This window comes from Palaemon carinicauda, chromosome 13 (assembly GCF_036898095.1).
Source record: "Palaemon carinicauda isolate YSFRI2023 chromosome 13, ASM3689809v2, whole genome shotgun sequence".
NCBI classification, from domain to species: domain Eukaryota; kingdom Metazoa; phylum Arthropoda; class Malacostraca; order Decapoda; family Palaemonidae; genus Palaemon; species Palaemon carinicauda.
In genome coordinates, this window is record NC_090737.1 from 25,174,081 (window position 1) to 25,188,966 (window position 14,886).

The 14,886-nt window shown below is 41.3% G+C and overlaps 1 protein-coding gene across 2 annotated transcripts in view; it reads right to left on the minus strand.

The window, feature by feature from the left end:
• LOC137652225 (zinc finger protein 236-like) overlaps positions 1 to 14,886 on the minus strand; it is a 178,074-nt gene that overhangs the window by 67,599 nt on the left and 95,589 nt on the right. For both annotated transcript variants that reach the window (XM_068385457.1, XM_068385456.1), the window contains 4 exons: positions 13,060 to 13,762; positions 3,135 to 3,331; positions 2,823 to 3,019; positions 496 to 625 (listed from right to left, as the gene is read on the minus strand). In XM_068385457.1, coding sequence (XP_068241558.1) covers positions 496 to 625; positions 2,823 to 3,019; positions 3,135 to 3,331; positions 13,060 to 13,762 — 1,227 coding nt within the window. The remainder of the gene's footprint in view (positions 1 to 495; positions 626 to 2,822; positions 3,020 to 3,134; positions 3,332 to 13,059; positions 13,763 to 14,886) is intronic.

The window sequence follows — 14,886 nt, forward strand, 5'->3', positions numbered from 1 at the left end:
TTCAAAACTCTTTAACTTTTCAGCCTCAGAGTATAATTTGAAGCCACAGTTAAAATTGTAAATATAATGTGTACACATATATTTGTGTTATATGTGATTCTATCATACGACATCTATACTATAATTTTGTTTTATGAAAATATGTACCACAATAATTTCAAATCTTATTGTTAGAATTTCTGTAAATATCATAGTTTCCCAATAGAGAATAACTAGGTATTTATGGATCTACCGGGTAGCTATTTTTTTTGCTATTATCATAAAATCAGAGCTTTAAACTTGAAATTATCTAAAATTATAAAATCAATTCTTTTTATTTGCATAAAAAAGTATTTCAATAATTAGTATTTTTGCTAGTTGTGATACTCTACTAATGGTTGCAGATAACATTAATACTACACTGGCCTGTACATTTGTACAGTAGCAGCAAATTTACATTAATGGACACTTCAGTGACAATACAATTACAGTAACATAAAGGACTCGTGGACTTACCTTGAGAGACTGTTGTGAATTAAAGTTTTTGTTGCAAATATTACAACTGTGACCTTTGTTTTGGGTATGAGTGCGTCTGTGTGCTTTGAAATTGGCCATCTTATTGTACGTTTTCTTACAGTCTTGGCACCTAAAAAAAAGACAGGGTAGTAAATGTGTTACATATTAATGAATAAAGATATTTCACATTTTAAATGCAAATGACATTTCAATAAAATTATTCCACCCTTCCAAGGACAAATTGTCAAGAGTTCACAAATAGATATGTAGGAAATTTATCTATTTTCTTAAAAATATTGATTACATTTACATTCCCTATGCATGAACCTGCTCGAATCCCAGACACAGTAAAAATATAATAATGTAATCTCTCACTAGTTGATGTTAGTGTACATTTGTGGGCTTTAAAATCTGCCGATGCCTTACTTTCATATAAAAAAAAATATCAGGTATGCACAGTACTCGGTCATGCATACAAAATCCTACATTTTTTCATGAAAAAAAAATTATGAATTGGGATGTTTTCCCATGAAATTATTAAGGGCAAAAGGAAGATAAAAAGATGCTCTGACCAGATCAGAAATTCATAAACATCTACTTAGTGCATTTAAAAATTTCTTACATTATTTTCATGGTATATAAATTTAAAACTGTATGCCTAGTCATTATAAGTATGAATTTATGAGGGCAGGGCAACTAATAATGTAAATAATAACCTTGCCCATTAGTAGTAACTAACTATCCTATCTTAATTAGAAGCTGGGAAATATTGCAGGTTACTTACTAAATATAATACTGCAACCACTTATTAAATGACTGTGTCCTTGGCATGCAGGATTGGTAAGTCAAGATATGTAAATTATGCAGAAATATGTTAAACCTAGCAAGAAAATTACAGTATTATCTAATAATATAATTCAGAAATAAAATAAAATTATAAGATTATGTAAGATATCAGAGCAGGATCCGATACCTCTAGGTAGGGAAGATTGAATAGTGTAAGCTTGATTAACCTTTCATCAGTCAAATTCATAGCAACTTGTTAGTCAACTCATATCTGGATTTCAGAACTAAATTAGAAAAACCTAAAAATTGGAGTAAGTAATGTAGTAAGTAATTTACTAAAAAAAAAATGCTTTTAATGAAAAAAAAAAATGCCACCAAAGATGACTGTATACATCACAATCGCAAACACCAAAGGTGACTATGCACACTGTAATCATAAACTGGCTAACAACAGGTACTTGATGACACTCAACCAAAAAAGTGGCACCAAAATATAGAGCATAAACTCCTTAAACAAAAAGCCAAAGAGAGCCAAAATACACAATTAGGGGCAGAGGAACTACAGACATTTGATGTGAAACTAGATAGTCACAATCATTAAATGTGTGAACTACCACTATATCAATACTATCATCAATTAGAAAATTCTCACACTGAAAAATTATTTAAGAATTTGAATGAGAATTAAGATTAGAACCTAAGTCTGATGAAAGACAACAAGCTGTTGAACAGCCATCAACTGTACAAAAATCAAGACTTAATTGTAATTTCATGTTTATTGTATTTTCATGTTTAATCTACAATGAGTAAAAATGGAATTTTAATAATAAAATTAGTTAGGTGCTGAGGAGGAATGAGGATGGGGGGTGGGGAGATGTAGGGTAGGGAGGGGGTATGTTGATGAAGGAGAGGTCTAATTGGTGAGGGATCTATGGTCATGGTTCAAATCATGCCCCAGTTTTCTATACCGACACTCAAAGAGTGAGCGAGCTGGGTTTATTCCTGGCATTCCATGCATCTCTTTTTCTCTGGTATATTCAGCAATAACTATGCCTTAGAAATGGTGCTAGAGGAGGATTTCACTGGGCGACACAGGTCCCTCGCCCAGAAATATATTTTTCCTTCGTCAAAATCCCTTTTCTATGAATCTCCCTGATATTCATATTGCTTTCATAGCTGGAATTTTATTGATGTTGTCATTACCCGTTAAAAACAAAAACATTTACCCCATTTTTCCCTTCCAATATACTAATGTCTCTGGTAAACAATGACACTAATGGTATATACTGACAATAACATGCTGCTTGTGTTGTATAGTCTTCTTCAGTCTTTCATTTCTGTCAACTCTGAACACTGTTGACATGAGTTCTAGATGTCAGGTTGTGTTTGTTTTTATAGATTTAAGTATATCTAAAATGCAAGGTAAAATTATTCTACCATCATTGACATGGACAGAACACAGTTTAGCATACAACAAAAGCAAAAAATTCTGAAAAAAAATATCAAGTTACGTACTTAAAAAATATACCACCAACACTTACTCATAAACTTCCGAGACAGAAACAACAGGCTCTGGAGGTTCTGGATCACAGTCGGGATTTACAGAAGAAAGAACTGAAGCAACTTTTGTACTAGAGTTATCCTGTATCGATTCTTGAGTAGAGCTGCTTAACAGTTGGACCAACTGAGCTGAAGGTATTTCTCCTCCATTACCCAAGCCTGTTAAGTCTAGACCAGACTGTAAAAGAAAGGAATCCTCAATATACAATGCATACTCAAAAGTTATTCCTTATTCCTATTTCTCTATATCAGTGTTCCCAACTACTACCAAAAAGTAATGAATCAAGGCTTACCGTAACATGTAAAGTAAATCCTTCGGAAAAACCTTGCTGATCAAAGTTTGCCTGAAGAAGAGTTGTTGAGGCTGCTTCACTTGAATCAGGAACAGTTGTTGTCTGAGCTGCAACTGCCCGACTATCTTCGTCACTATCCACTAATGTACTTGCAAAATTATTTGAAACCTCATGCTTCACTGTACCCATTTCTGTGACTGCAAATAAAAAAGCAAGGACATGCATTTAATATGTATAGATTATGACAAAAACCTGTAATACTGTAGTCACAAAATAAAAGGCAATGTCACTGTGAGGTATAACAAGACATATTGATGGTAAATTTAACTGAAAAAAAATACTGTAATTTCATTTCTAAAATTATTGAAGACTACCCGTACAGTAATTATCATTATTATTATTATTACTATTATTATTATTATCATTATTATTATTTTTACAGTATTATTATTATTATTACTATTATTATTATTTTTGGGCTCAAGCCATGTTGTCCTGATGGAAGGTTCCTATAAGTAGCTTTCTAAGGGATATTTGCTACAGTGATAATCCCAGAGAATTTACTTTTAGGTCTCCAGAATTCTAACTCCTGGCGCGAATATCCTTAAAATTTCTCTTAAGGATATCGCATAAATCAGGGGACGTATATCTTGATATGACACATAGCAATCTTCACCCCGAATAGCGTTTTCGCTTCGAGGGGGAAAGTGGCAAAAATAGAAGGGGAGCCGTTATCAAGATACCCTTCCTCCCGTATTACTACTGAGTATCTAGATGGCGCTGTATGTCAAGCTAGCGTGCTATTCCTATTGTTGTAGCAGTTTCGCACGGTGATTTTCCCTGTTGCTCTTTCGTATATGCTCTAGTTTCGTGGATTTATCATGCAATCTCCAGCCTCTTCTACCTCTGGAAAGTTGAGTATTTGATCTTTACAGTGTATAATTTTTAGCTCCTGCTTCACAGTGAAATTAGAGTAATTCTAAGTGTTTGGAGCTTAGCCGGTCACCGGAGGCGCCATGGGCGCTTTCGTTCAGAACGCATGTGTTATTTAGTTAGTCGAACGACATTCCCAGTTATAGTAGCATTTATATTTTGAGGCTATTCAATCAAAGTAATACTGGGATGATATATATTATGACGATTGTATTCTTTAGAGTTTCGGCGATTTAGGTAACCGAACCTCGTCCGCGCTAGGCTTCCTAGCAGAATACATGCCTATTACCAGTGGCAAGATCTTTATATCAGAGAAGTTGGGGACCATCCCTATCGAGGAAGTTGAATTCTGGCCCAACTTTCAGTTTACTATCATGCATGATATAAAACTTCTTTCCTAGTGGTAATAGCATTAATAAAATATAAACTATTTAGGCACATTATACTTGTAAAGACTTATACATAACATTGCATATATTTCCTCTTCCTACCGATCGTATATGTTCGAGTTTCGGTGATATAGGTAACCGAAGTCTCACCCTGCGCTACGCTAGATAGCCTATGCGCTTTAGTATACTTTCATACATGTTCCCGGTTTACCCTCGTATCATTTTATCAATTCATAAGGAGATAGATATCTCCTAGAATTATTATATAACTCAATATTCCTCTCCAGTGGAGATTTAAGGGTAATCTCTTCCCCCTCTGACTGCCGCCCTGGCGACAACCCTAAATTGGTACTGCCATAGAGTAGACACTCAGGCTTGACTAGGCTAGGGTTTTCTGTCTCTTACCTTTGCCGGCGGGTAGCCGGCTTTGGTTTCTTGACAGAACCCCAAAGTATCCAGTCTTTGCTGACGGCAGAGCAGCAGGGTGAGTAGTCACTCCCCTGCTGGCTTCTGCTGCCGGCATAGGAGGCTATGCCTCCCTAGGCCACACTTGAAGTGGTTGTATGATGCCGCCACCTTCTCCCCTGCGGTCTAGAAGACTATTCCTGTGTTGGCAGACCCTAGGCTGAAGAATAGACATTCTTCTGCCGCCTAGGATGGAGTCGACACTGAAACGATGTTTCTTCCCTGTTGGGAGACGGCGGCAATCTTGCCGCCTCCTCGTAACACCATTTCGGCAGACCCTATGTTGAGGAATAGATATTTCTTATGCCACCTAGGCGCTGATATTGAAACAGAATTTCTTCTTTGTGTGGTAGGGCCGGAAACCCTGCCGCCTCCTTCCACACTTTATACAGGACCCTTTTCCCTGCCCCCTCTGTCCTTTAGTGATGGCCTAGCCATCGCAACCCTTTGGCCGTCGTCCTGCAATCTCACCGCTTGCCGGCGGGTTGTGGGGCCAGCCGGGGCTCCTACATAGCAGCTGTTTAGACGCTCAGTCTTCCGTTATGGACGCAAGGCTCCGGGAAAGCTGTGCCGGCTGTGGCGGCTGCCGGTGGGAGACCCCTATTCTGTAGTGTGTTCTTCAGTCCTCTCTTGGACTGCCATCCACATAACTGGGGCCGGCAGTGACTGGCAACGGTTTGTGTGAATGGATGGAAGCCTGAATAACACATTCTCCCCTTCCATTTGAACCCTCTTTCTGGAGGAAGGCAGTAAGATAAAGTACTTACACCTTTATTTATTGTTAACAAATATTTAATAAGGCAACCCTTCACTCCATGCTTTCTCTCTCTCTGTCAGCTAGTGCCGCCAGGTACTAACCCGCCGGCTGGGCCGGTGCCGCCAGGTACTAACCCGCCGGCTGGGCCGGTGCCGCCAGGTACTAACCCGCCGGCTGGGCCGGTGCCGCCAGGTACTAACCCGCCGGCTGGGCCGGTGCCGCCAGGTACTAACCCGCCGGCTGGGCCGGTGCCGCCAGGTACTAACCCGCCGGCTGGGCCGGTGCCGCCAGGTACTAACCCGCCGGCTGGGCCGGTGCCGCCAGGTACTAACCCGCCGGCTGGGCCGGTGCCGCCAGGTACTAACCCGCCGGCTGGGCCGGTGCCGCCAGGTACTAACCCGCCGGCTGGGCCGGTGCCGCCAGGTACTAACCCGCCGGCTGGGCCGGTGCCGCCAGGTACTAACCCGCCGGCTGGGCCGGTGCCGCCAGGTACTAACCCGCCGGCTGGGCCGGTGCCGCCAGGTACAAACCCGCCGGCTGGGCCGGTGCCGCCAGGTACTAACCCGGCGGCTGGGCCGGTGCCGCCAGGTACTAACCCGCCGGCTGGGCCGGTGCCGCCAGGTACTAACCCGCCGGCTGGGCCGGTGCCGCCAGGTACTAACCCGCCGGCTGGGCCGGTGCCGCCAGGTACTAACCCGCCGGCTGGGCCGGTGCCGCCAGGTACTAACCCGCCGGCTGGGCCGGTGCCGCCAGGTACTAACCCGCCGGCTGGGCCGGTGCCGCCAGGTACTAACCCGCCGGCTGGGCCGGTGCCGCCAGGTGTCTCGCCGGCTGGATTGTGCCGCCAGGTGCTAGCTTAGCCAGCAACATGCCGGCTAAACTACAGTATATGATTATACAGTAGCCAGCATATTTGCAGTATAGATTATGCTACAGATAGAAAACTATAGTATATATTATACAGTAGTTATTTTCCAACATACCCTGTGTATCCTTGCACAGTCTATTGTTGAGACCCGTTATATATTGAAGGAAAAGATTTCTTTCAACAGACTGATAGATGATCAGTTACAATTTACCCACATTATTAAAACCTTGGGAAAGGTCAGTGTTAAGTTACACTTATCTACCCCTAGAGGTTAGAACCCTTCCCTTGGGTTTCCTGAATAGGAAAACTCTAGGTTTTAATTTTGGGGGAGGTCGCAGCAATTGGCTGGACAGGAAACACAAGTATGTGTCTTTCCTACTTCCTTTCTAGCTTGTCTATCCTAAGCTATAATGCTAAAATATTAATAATAATATTTTATATAGTTTATCAGGTGAGATAAACTACCGCATATTCACTTAATTTTCCTCTCTTTACAGGAGGACCATCCAAAGTGCCTACAAGTCTTCTGCAACGTTAGGAGCAAGGACTTCTCTGGCCATGCAGAGTGCAGGGCTCATGCCCCCTGCGCCACTTCCAAGGGACCTCTTAGGTACTGGGACCCCCAGGACTGCAAGATTTGCAAGGCCTTGGTTACCGAGGCTTTTGATGACCCCAAGACAGCGGAGTCAAGGGATGCAGCACGAGAGAAGCTGCACAGATGGGTTCGTGGCTTTCAGAAGAACGCCACGGGACCTTACCTTCCTAGCGAACGGATGCGCTCCTTGCTGTTCCCAAAAGCGGGTGTGGAAGCTGTCATACCCCAGCCACGACCTGAGATCCCTTGCGTCCAGATTGCCGTAGATACGGACGTCTCCGACGCAAAGCAGGACATCCACCTAGACGAGAGGATGTCGGAGGTGTCTGAGGACACCGAGAAGGGCCTTTTAGCGGAAGGTCTCGAGAAGGAGTCCACCTTGACCCCTGAAGAAGAAGATGATGATGTCGAATCGGAGTCCCTTCCGTCAGATCCGGCTCAAAAGCCGTTACCCTCTACATCTTCTGCCCCTCCATCAGATGACATGAGACAGGCAATGGCCAGATGTTAACCCTTCAACACATAAGGACCCTGTTACCAAAAGGGGCGTACACAGTCTCGACAGACCTGGCAGATGCCTACTGGCATATTCCAATCAACTGCCCCCTCTCCTCCTACCTAGGATTCAGGCTACAGAAGAAGAAGTACGTCTTCAGAGCCATGCCCTTCGGACTAAACATAGCCCCAAGGATTTTTACAAAGCTTGCAGACGCAATCGTTCAACAACTACGCCTAGAAGGTGTCCAGGTAGTAGAGTACCTGGACGACTGGCTGGTGTGGGCAGCATCCAGGACGGAGTGTATGCAAGCATCCAAGAAAGTGATCCAGTTCCTGGAACATCTGGGATTCAAGATCAACGTCAAGAAGTCTCGATTATCTCCAGCTCAAGAGTTTCAATGGCTCGGAATACATTGGAACTTAAAGTCACACCGTCTCTCCATTCCCCCAGGGAAGAGGAGAGAGATAGCAGGATCTGTCAAGAGACTACTGAAATCCAACAGGATCTCAAGACGCCAACAGGAAAGAGTACTGGGCTCTATCCAGTTTGCATCAGTGACAGACCCAGTGCTAAGAGCACAGCTAAAAGATGCATCAGGAGTCTGGAGAAGATACGCATCATACGCTCAAAGAGATCTAAGAAGACCGATACCGACCCTACTACGATCAATCCTCAAGCCATGGTTGAAGGCCAAGAACCTAAAGAAGACCGTACCCTTGCAACCACCTCCAGTCACCATCCATACGGATGCCTCGAAGGAAGGATGGGGAGGTCACTCCCATCAACGGAAAGTCCAAGGGACTTGGTCTTCTCTATTCAAGACCTCCCACATCAACATTTTGGAGGCCATGGCAGTCTTTCTGACGCTGAAGAAACTCTCCTCTTGCAAATCAGCCCATATAAGACTGATCCTGGACAGCGAGGTGATAATGAGATGTCTGAATCGTCAAGGCTCGAGATAGCCCCAAATCAACCAAGTGATTTTGTCCATCTTCCGCCTAGCGGAAAAGAAGAGATGGCATTTATCAGCAGTTCACCTTCAAGGGTTCCGCAAAGTGACGGCGGACGCTCTATCCAGGCTCACGCCGATAGAGTCAGAATGGTCCCTAGACGCAGGCTCATTCTCCTTCATCCTACTTCAAGTCCCGGAACAGCAGATCGACCTCTTCGCGACGAGCAACAACAAGAAGCTACCTCGTTATGTGGCCCCATACGAGGACCCTCTAGCGAAAGCGACGGACGCCATGTCCCTCGACTGGAACAGATGGAACCGGATCTACCTGTTCCCACCAAAAAATCTCTTAAATGAAGGTCCTCAACATGCTGAGATCCTTTCGGGGAACGGCAGCTCTAGTGGCTCCCAGGTGGCCAAAGAGCAACTGGTTCCCTCTAGTATTGGAACTGAAGCCGAGGATGGTCCCTCTGCCGGACCCAGAACTGTCTCAACAGGTCCAGAAGTCGACTGTCTTTGCTTCATCATAGAGAACCCAAAGCCTTCATCTCATGATTTTCTCTCCTTAGCAGTAAAGAACAGATTTGGGATCTCGAAAGGCAGTATAGACTTCTTAGAAGAATATAAGTCTAAGTCAACCAGAAGACAATATGAATCTTGGAAAAAGTGGGTTGCTTTCGTCAAAGCAAAAGGACCAAAAGAAATCTCAATGGACTTCTGTTTGTCCTTCTTTATCCACCTTCATAAACAAGGTTTGGCAGCCAATACGATAACTACGTGTAAATCAGCTCTGACTAGACCTCTACTATACGCCTTCCAAGTAGACTTGTCAAACGAAATCTTTAACAAGATCCCTAAGTCCTGTACTAGACTTAGGCCTGCAGCCCCTCCGAAGCCTAATTCATGGTCCTTGGACAAGGTCCTACACTTTGCTTCAACAGTGAACAATGAGGATTGCTCTCTGAAAGACTTGACTCAAAAAGACATTTTCTTGTTTGCTATAGCCTCGGGGGCCAGAGTTAGTGAAATAGTGGCCCTATCCAGAGATGAGGGCCATATTCAGTTCACAGAAGTGGGAGAACTGAATCTTTTTCCTGATCCAACATTTCTCGCTAAGAACGAGCTACCTACCAAGAGATGGGGTCCCTGGAGAGTGTGCCTTCTGAAGGAAGATGTCTCGCTGTGTCCAGTGGAGTGTCTAAAGGTCTATCTTCGAAGAACTTCAGACTTCAGGGGAGGACAGGTCTTTAAAGGAGAAACCTCAGGATCAAACCTATCCCCAAAACAACTAAGGGCGAAAATCACCTACTTTATTCGCAGAGAGGATCCTGATAGTACACCCGCAGGTCATGATTCAAGGAAAATCCGTCATCATTGAACTTTTTTCAGTATATGGATTTTGAGCATCTTCGCTCATACACTGGATGGAAGTCATCCAGAGTGTTCTACAAGCATTATGCGAAGCAAGTGCATGAACTCAAGTGTTACGTGGTGGCGGCAGGTAGTGTACTAAAACCTGTCGTCTAGTGCTGCGATGAACAGTGAATTAATTGGGACCATCAATTATATGGGTGAAGGTGTTGACACCTCTCAGTGCAATACTTTTGAAGTGAGTGTCACGTTCTATTTAGTTGAGGTGAAGAAACATGTAAATAACACTTGTGCCGAGTGTACTTACACATTGCGAATAGACATTCCACATCACAGAAATTCATATTAGAAAATTTATCAAATTTTCAGATTTATGGTGGCATTAATAAGCTTTCCTTTTCAGGAGAAAATAAAAAATTTCTGTCCTTTGATTGTTTGATATGTTTCTTATTACATATATTAACATTTATGTTATACAAGTTACTTTATATTGGTCATTTATTGCCAATAAAATTATCAATATGTATTTGCGTATTATTTCGTCCTACAATTGATTTTCAATAAAAATATATCAGAGTTTTATTACCCTTTAATAAACTGCACATATTTACTTATGAACACTATGTATAGCTAATACCCTTGTTCTTATATGTGATACAAACATTATCTGGTAATGCTTGTTTCAATTTGTTATACATACAGCGAGACCTGTATGTAGTTGATGCTATGTTTGTTCATATGTTATATGCAAACCTTGAGACTCCTTTCCTACGTCTAGTATGACTCTTCCCTGCAGGGGGCAGGAAGCACTAGCATGGCTTATGTTTAGCAGTAATGAAGTATAACGGTAACGTCATACGTCTCAATGGTCTGGATGACCAGGGAAAAACTGTCCCAAGGTTAAGGCACTTTAAAATCCAGATACAGTACTTTCTAGTAATTCTCTGGTAAGCTTCCATCAGGACGACATGGCCTGAGCCCTAAAAACAGATTTTTGGGTGAGATAGCCATGTCGTCCTGATGGACCCGCCCTCCTTTTCTACAGAAAAGGCCTTGGCAGGATACCTCCCAAAATGACTATATCTGTAGCACCATGCTCAACGCTACAAGGAATAGCGCGCTAGCTTGACATACAGTGCCATCTAGATAATCAGTAGTATTACGGGAGGAAAGGTACCTTGATAACGGCTCCCCTTCTATTTTTGCCACTTTCCCCCTCGAAGCGAAAACGCTATTCGGGGTGAAGATTGCTATGTGTCGTATCAAGATATACGTCCCCTGATTTATGCGATATCCTTAAGAGAAATTTTAAGGATATTCGCGCCAGGAGTTAGAATTCCGGAGACCTAAAGATAAATTCTCTGGGAGTATCACTGTAGCAAAAATCCCTTAGAAAGCTACTTATAGGAACCTTCCATCAGGACGACATGGCTATCTCACCCAAAAATAGATTTTTCGCTTCGCTCAAAATCCGTTCATTATCATTGCAAGCTAAGCTTTAACCCTTGTTGGAAAAGCATGATGCTATACACCTAAGGGCTCCAATAAGGAAAAATAGCCCAATGAGGAAAGAAAACAAAGAAATAAACAAACTATAAAAGTTAATAAACAATCAAAATTAAATATATCAATAAGTGTAACAACATTAAATCAGATATTGGCATGTTGGTATTATTTATCATACAGTATATGTGTACAAATCTAAGGACTCTCTTTTCCGAGCAGATTAAGAACAAATGTTCGCATCAGCAGTATACAGTAGGCATTCTTTAAATAGCCATCTCTTCTGCATGCACACTAATAGCTTCAAAGGGTGTGCAAACAAGGTAGGAAATGTGGATTCAGGTGGGTGTTTTAATCTAGCATGGACTATCATAGGTTAGGTTACCACAAAATTATGGCTTAAAGTCTTTACTACACAAATATACACTTATGCTAAAAGTAAACCCTACAAAATTATACAATTGTAACAACCAAACACTTGCATACAACTTGAGAACTTTCTCAAAACAGATTACTCAATTTCAGAATAATCAGTACAAGAAGTACTATCATACAGTATTTAAGTAATCAATAAGAAATGTGTGAAATGTATGAATGTGTATGTAATCACCAGCAAGCCTGGAGACTCATCTCAAACGATTTTGAGTGTGTTCAACATCTTTTTGTATGATCGTAAGTTCATTCAAGGTGGGAGGGAAATTATTTTTATATTCACAAAAGCTGATGTAGCATTGGATTGCATTAATACTGTTTGGGAGACACCATCTACGTGCAATTTGCATAACTTAAAACAATAAAGCTGCTTGGCTTGTTATCTTGTATACAGTACTGGGTAGTAGGTTGGCCAGGGCACCAGCCACCCGTTGGAATACTACCGCCAGAGAGTTATGGGGTCCTTTGACTGGCTAGACAGTACTACATTGGATCCCTCTCTCTGGTTATGGTTCTTTCTCTTTGCCTACACATACGCCAAATAGTCTGACCTATTCTTTACAGATTCTCCTCTGCCCTCATACACCTGACAACACTAAGATTATTAAACAATTCTTCGCTCAAGAGGTTAACTGCACTGTATTTGTTCAGTGGCTACTTTCCTCTTGGTAAGGGTAGAAGAGACTCTTTAGCTATGGTAAGCAGCTCTTCTAGGAGAAGGGCACTCCAAAATCAAACCACTGTTCTAGTCTTGGGTAGTGCCATAGCCTCTGTACCATGGTCTTCCACTGTCTTGGATTAGAGTTCTCTTGCTTGAGGGTACACTCAGACACGCTATTCTATCTGATTTCTCTTCTTCTTGTTTGTTAAGTTTTTATAGTTTATATGGGAAATATTTATTTTAATGTTATTACTCTTCTTAAAATATTTTATTTTCCTTGTTTCATTTCCTCACTGGGCTATTTTCCCTGTTGGGCCCCTGGGCTTATAGCATTTTGCTTTTCCAAATAGGGTTGTAGCTTAGCAAGTAATAATAATAATAATAATAATAATAATAATTTTTTTCTCATGATTAGATCCAAAGTATTATTTCCAGCAACAAAGATTCTGATTCTGAATAACAGTAATGACAGAGTTGAAAATCAAATAAACAGATCTTACCTGTTGTAATATGAGGTGACGAGTTGATTACTCCTTCACTGTTACTTTCAGCATGAATATTAGCCTGTATGTCATGAATGGTGTAAGTATTCTGGGAGTTTCTAGTAGAAGATATCATTGATGTAGGTATAGTAACCATATCTAATCCCCCAGACTCCTCAAGAGAACTGGAGAATCCTTGTCCACTATCTAGAACTACTTGACGAGACCCTATAGAACCATATCGAGACATTTCTGAGTGATTCAAAACACTAGGCTGAGCTTGTATGACAGAAGTCACATGGGCAGATTCTTCACGAGCAGGACCATGTATAACGGATGGCTGGTGGATGCTTAAGACACCACTGGAGGTGTGTGGAATGGTTAAAATAGTTGTTCCTGATGATGAGAGAGACGAGTGACTGGAGGTAGATGAATGAGACTGTTGCCCTGATGTATGAGGAAGAAGTACAGAGGAACTACTACCATCTAGAATAGATGCACCACTTGAGGATGACGGTGGGATCAGTATGGAAGAACCTGTGGAACTTTGACTTCTAGAATGAGGTATAAGTATTGACGATCCTCCTAAATGTGAGGCTATAGTGCCAGATTGCGTAGTAAGTATCACATCTCCTCCGGCGCCAAGATTATGTTCTGCCTGCAAATCAGCTAATGTGAGACCACCTGAGTTGACACTTTGTGTAAACGTGGAAGGAAGGACCTGTAAGAATAGACAAATATTTCCATCAGTAAATGATAAAAATGAAGATGTACATAGTTACAATATCATAACACTTTTTAACAAGCTTATAAATTCAGGAAACTAAAAATAGCAGTGTACTACATACTTATTTTCATCATCATGGATAAATAAGTCAAAGAAATGCGAGTGACAAAAACGTTAATTACATAAAGATGGTACAGTACAGTGCTAAAAATTGATATGAATGTATCAAGGTGTTATAGATTTATGGCAATGACTAGAGGCTATTAAATTTTCTCAAATACTCGAAGGCTGTATCATACGAAACTCCCTAAAAATCAGGAAATTGTATTTTATATAAAAAATATAATCTACTGTTTGTGTAATCACAAACTCAATAATATATAACATAGCTTATTAGTGCCCAGACAAGTCAATCAACTTCCAAAATAAAAACCAGGTGGCTCTGGTAGATTAGCACATCTGCCTATAGTCTCTATGGTCTCTGGTAGATAACAATGAAACTTTGAGTACCTATCTTCTAAGTAACTGCTCAAGAGATTTCAAACCTTCAGAACCTTAAGGATTACTGTGTGTTACTTCATGTTTCCTGTTTTCATCATTCCTTTCATTACAACTAGAAGTTGGTTAATTTTTGTATACTATGACACATAAAACACCAGTGGTATAAAATATTAATTACCTTAAAATTTCAGTATCAAAATCAATATCAACACAAAAAAGACAAAAGATTGATAGTAGAGCTTATTCTACCCTCTGAGTCAGGAAAATGCATAAATTGGGAGGAGCACTTTGCCCCTATATGGCAAGATATACAGACTTCACAGTATAAAAAGTAATCAATTTTCAGCAAAATACTGTTAACACTGCATTACACATCCATACCCAAACAGAACATTTTCAAATAGAGTACAGGAACCAATTATGACGAAGAGTAAGGAAAAAGGACACTTTTTCAATACAAAGCTATGCCTTACAAGGCAACTATTCTCTAAACAATAAACTAGACATCAAAAGTAAAAGATGATTAAATTTTATACAATAATAAGTAGCCTACTGTTTCCTGACAAGCCACTACTTGCTGTCAACAAAATGACCAAAACTTACAAAATTTAACGTGG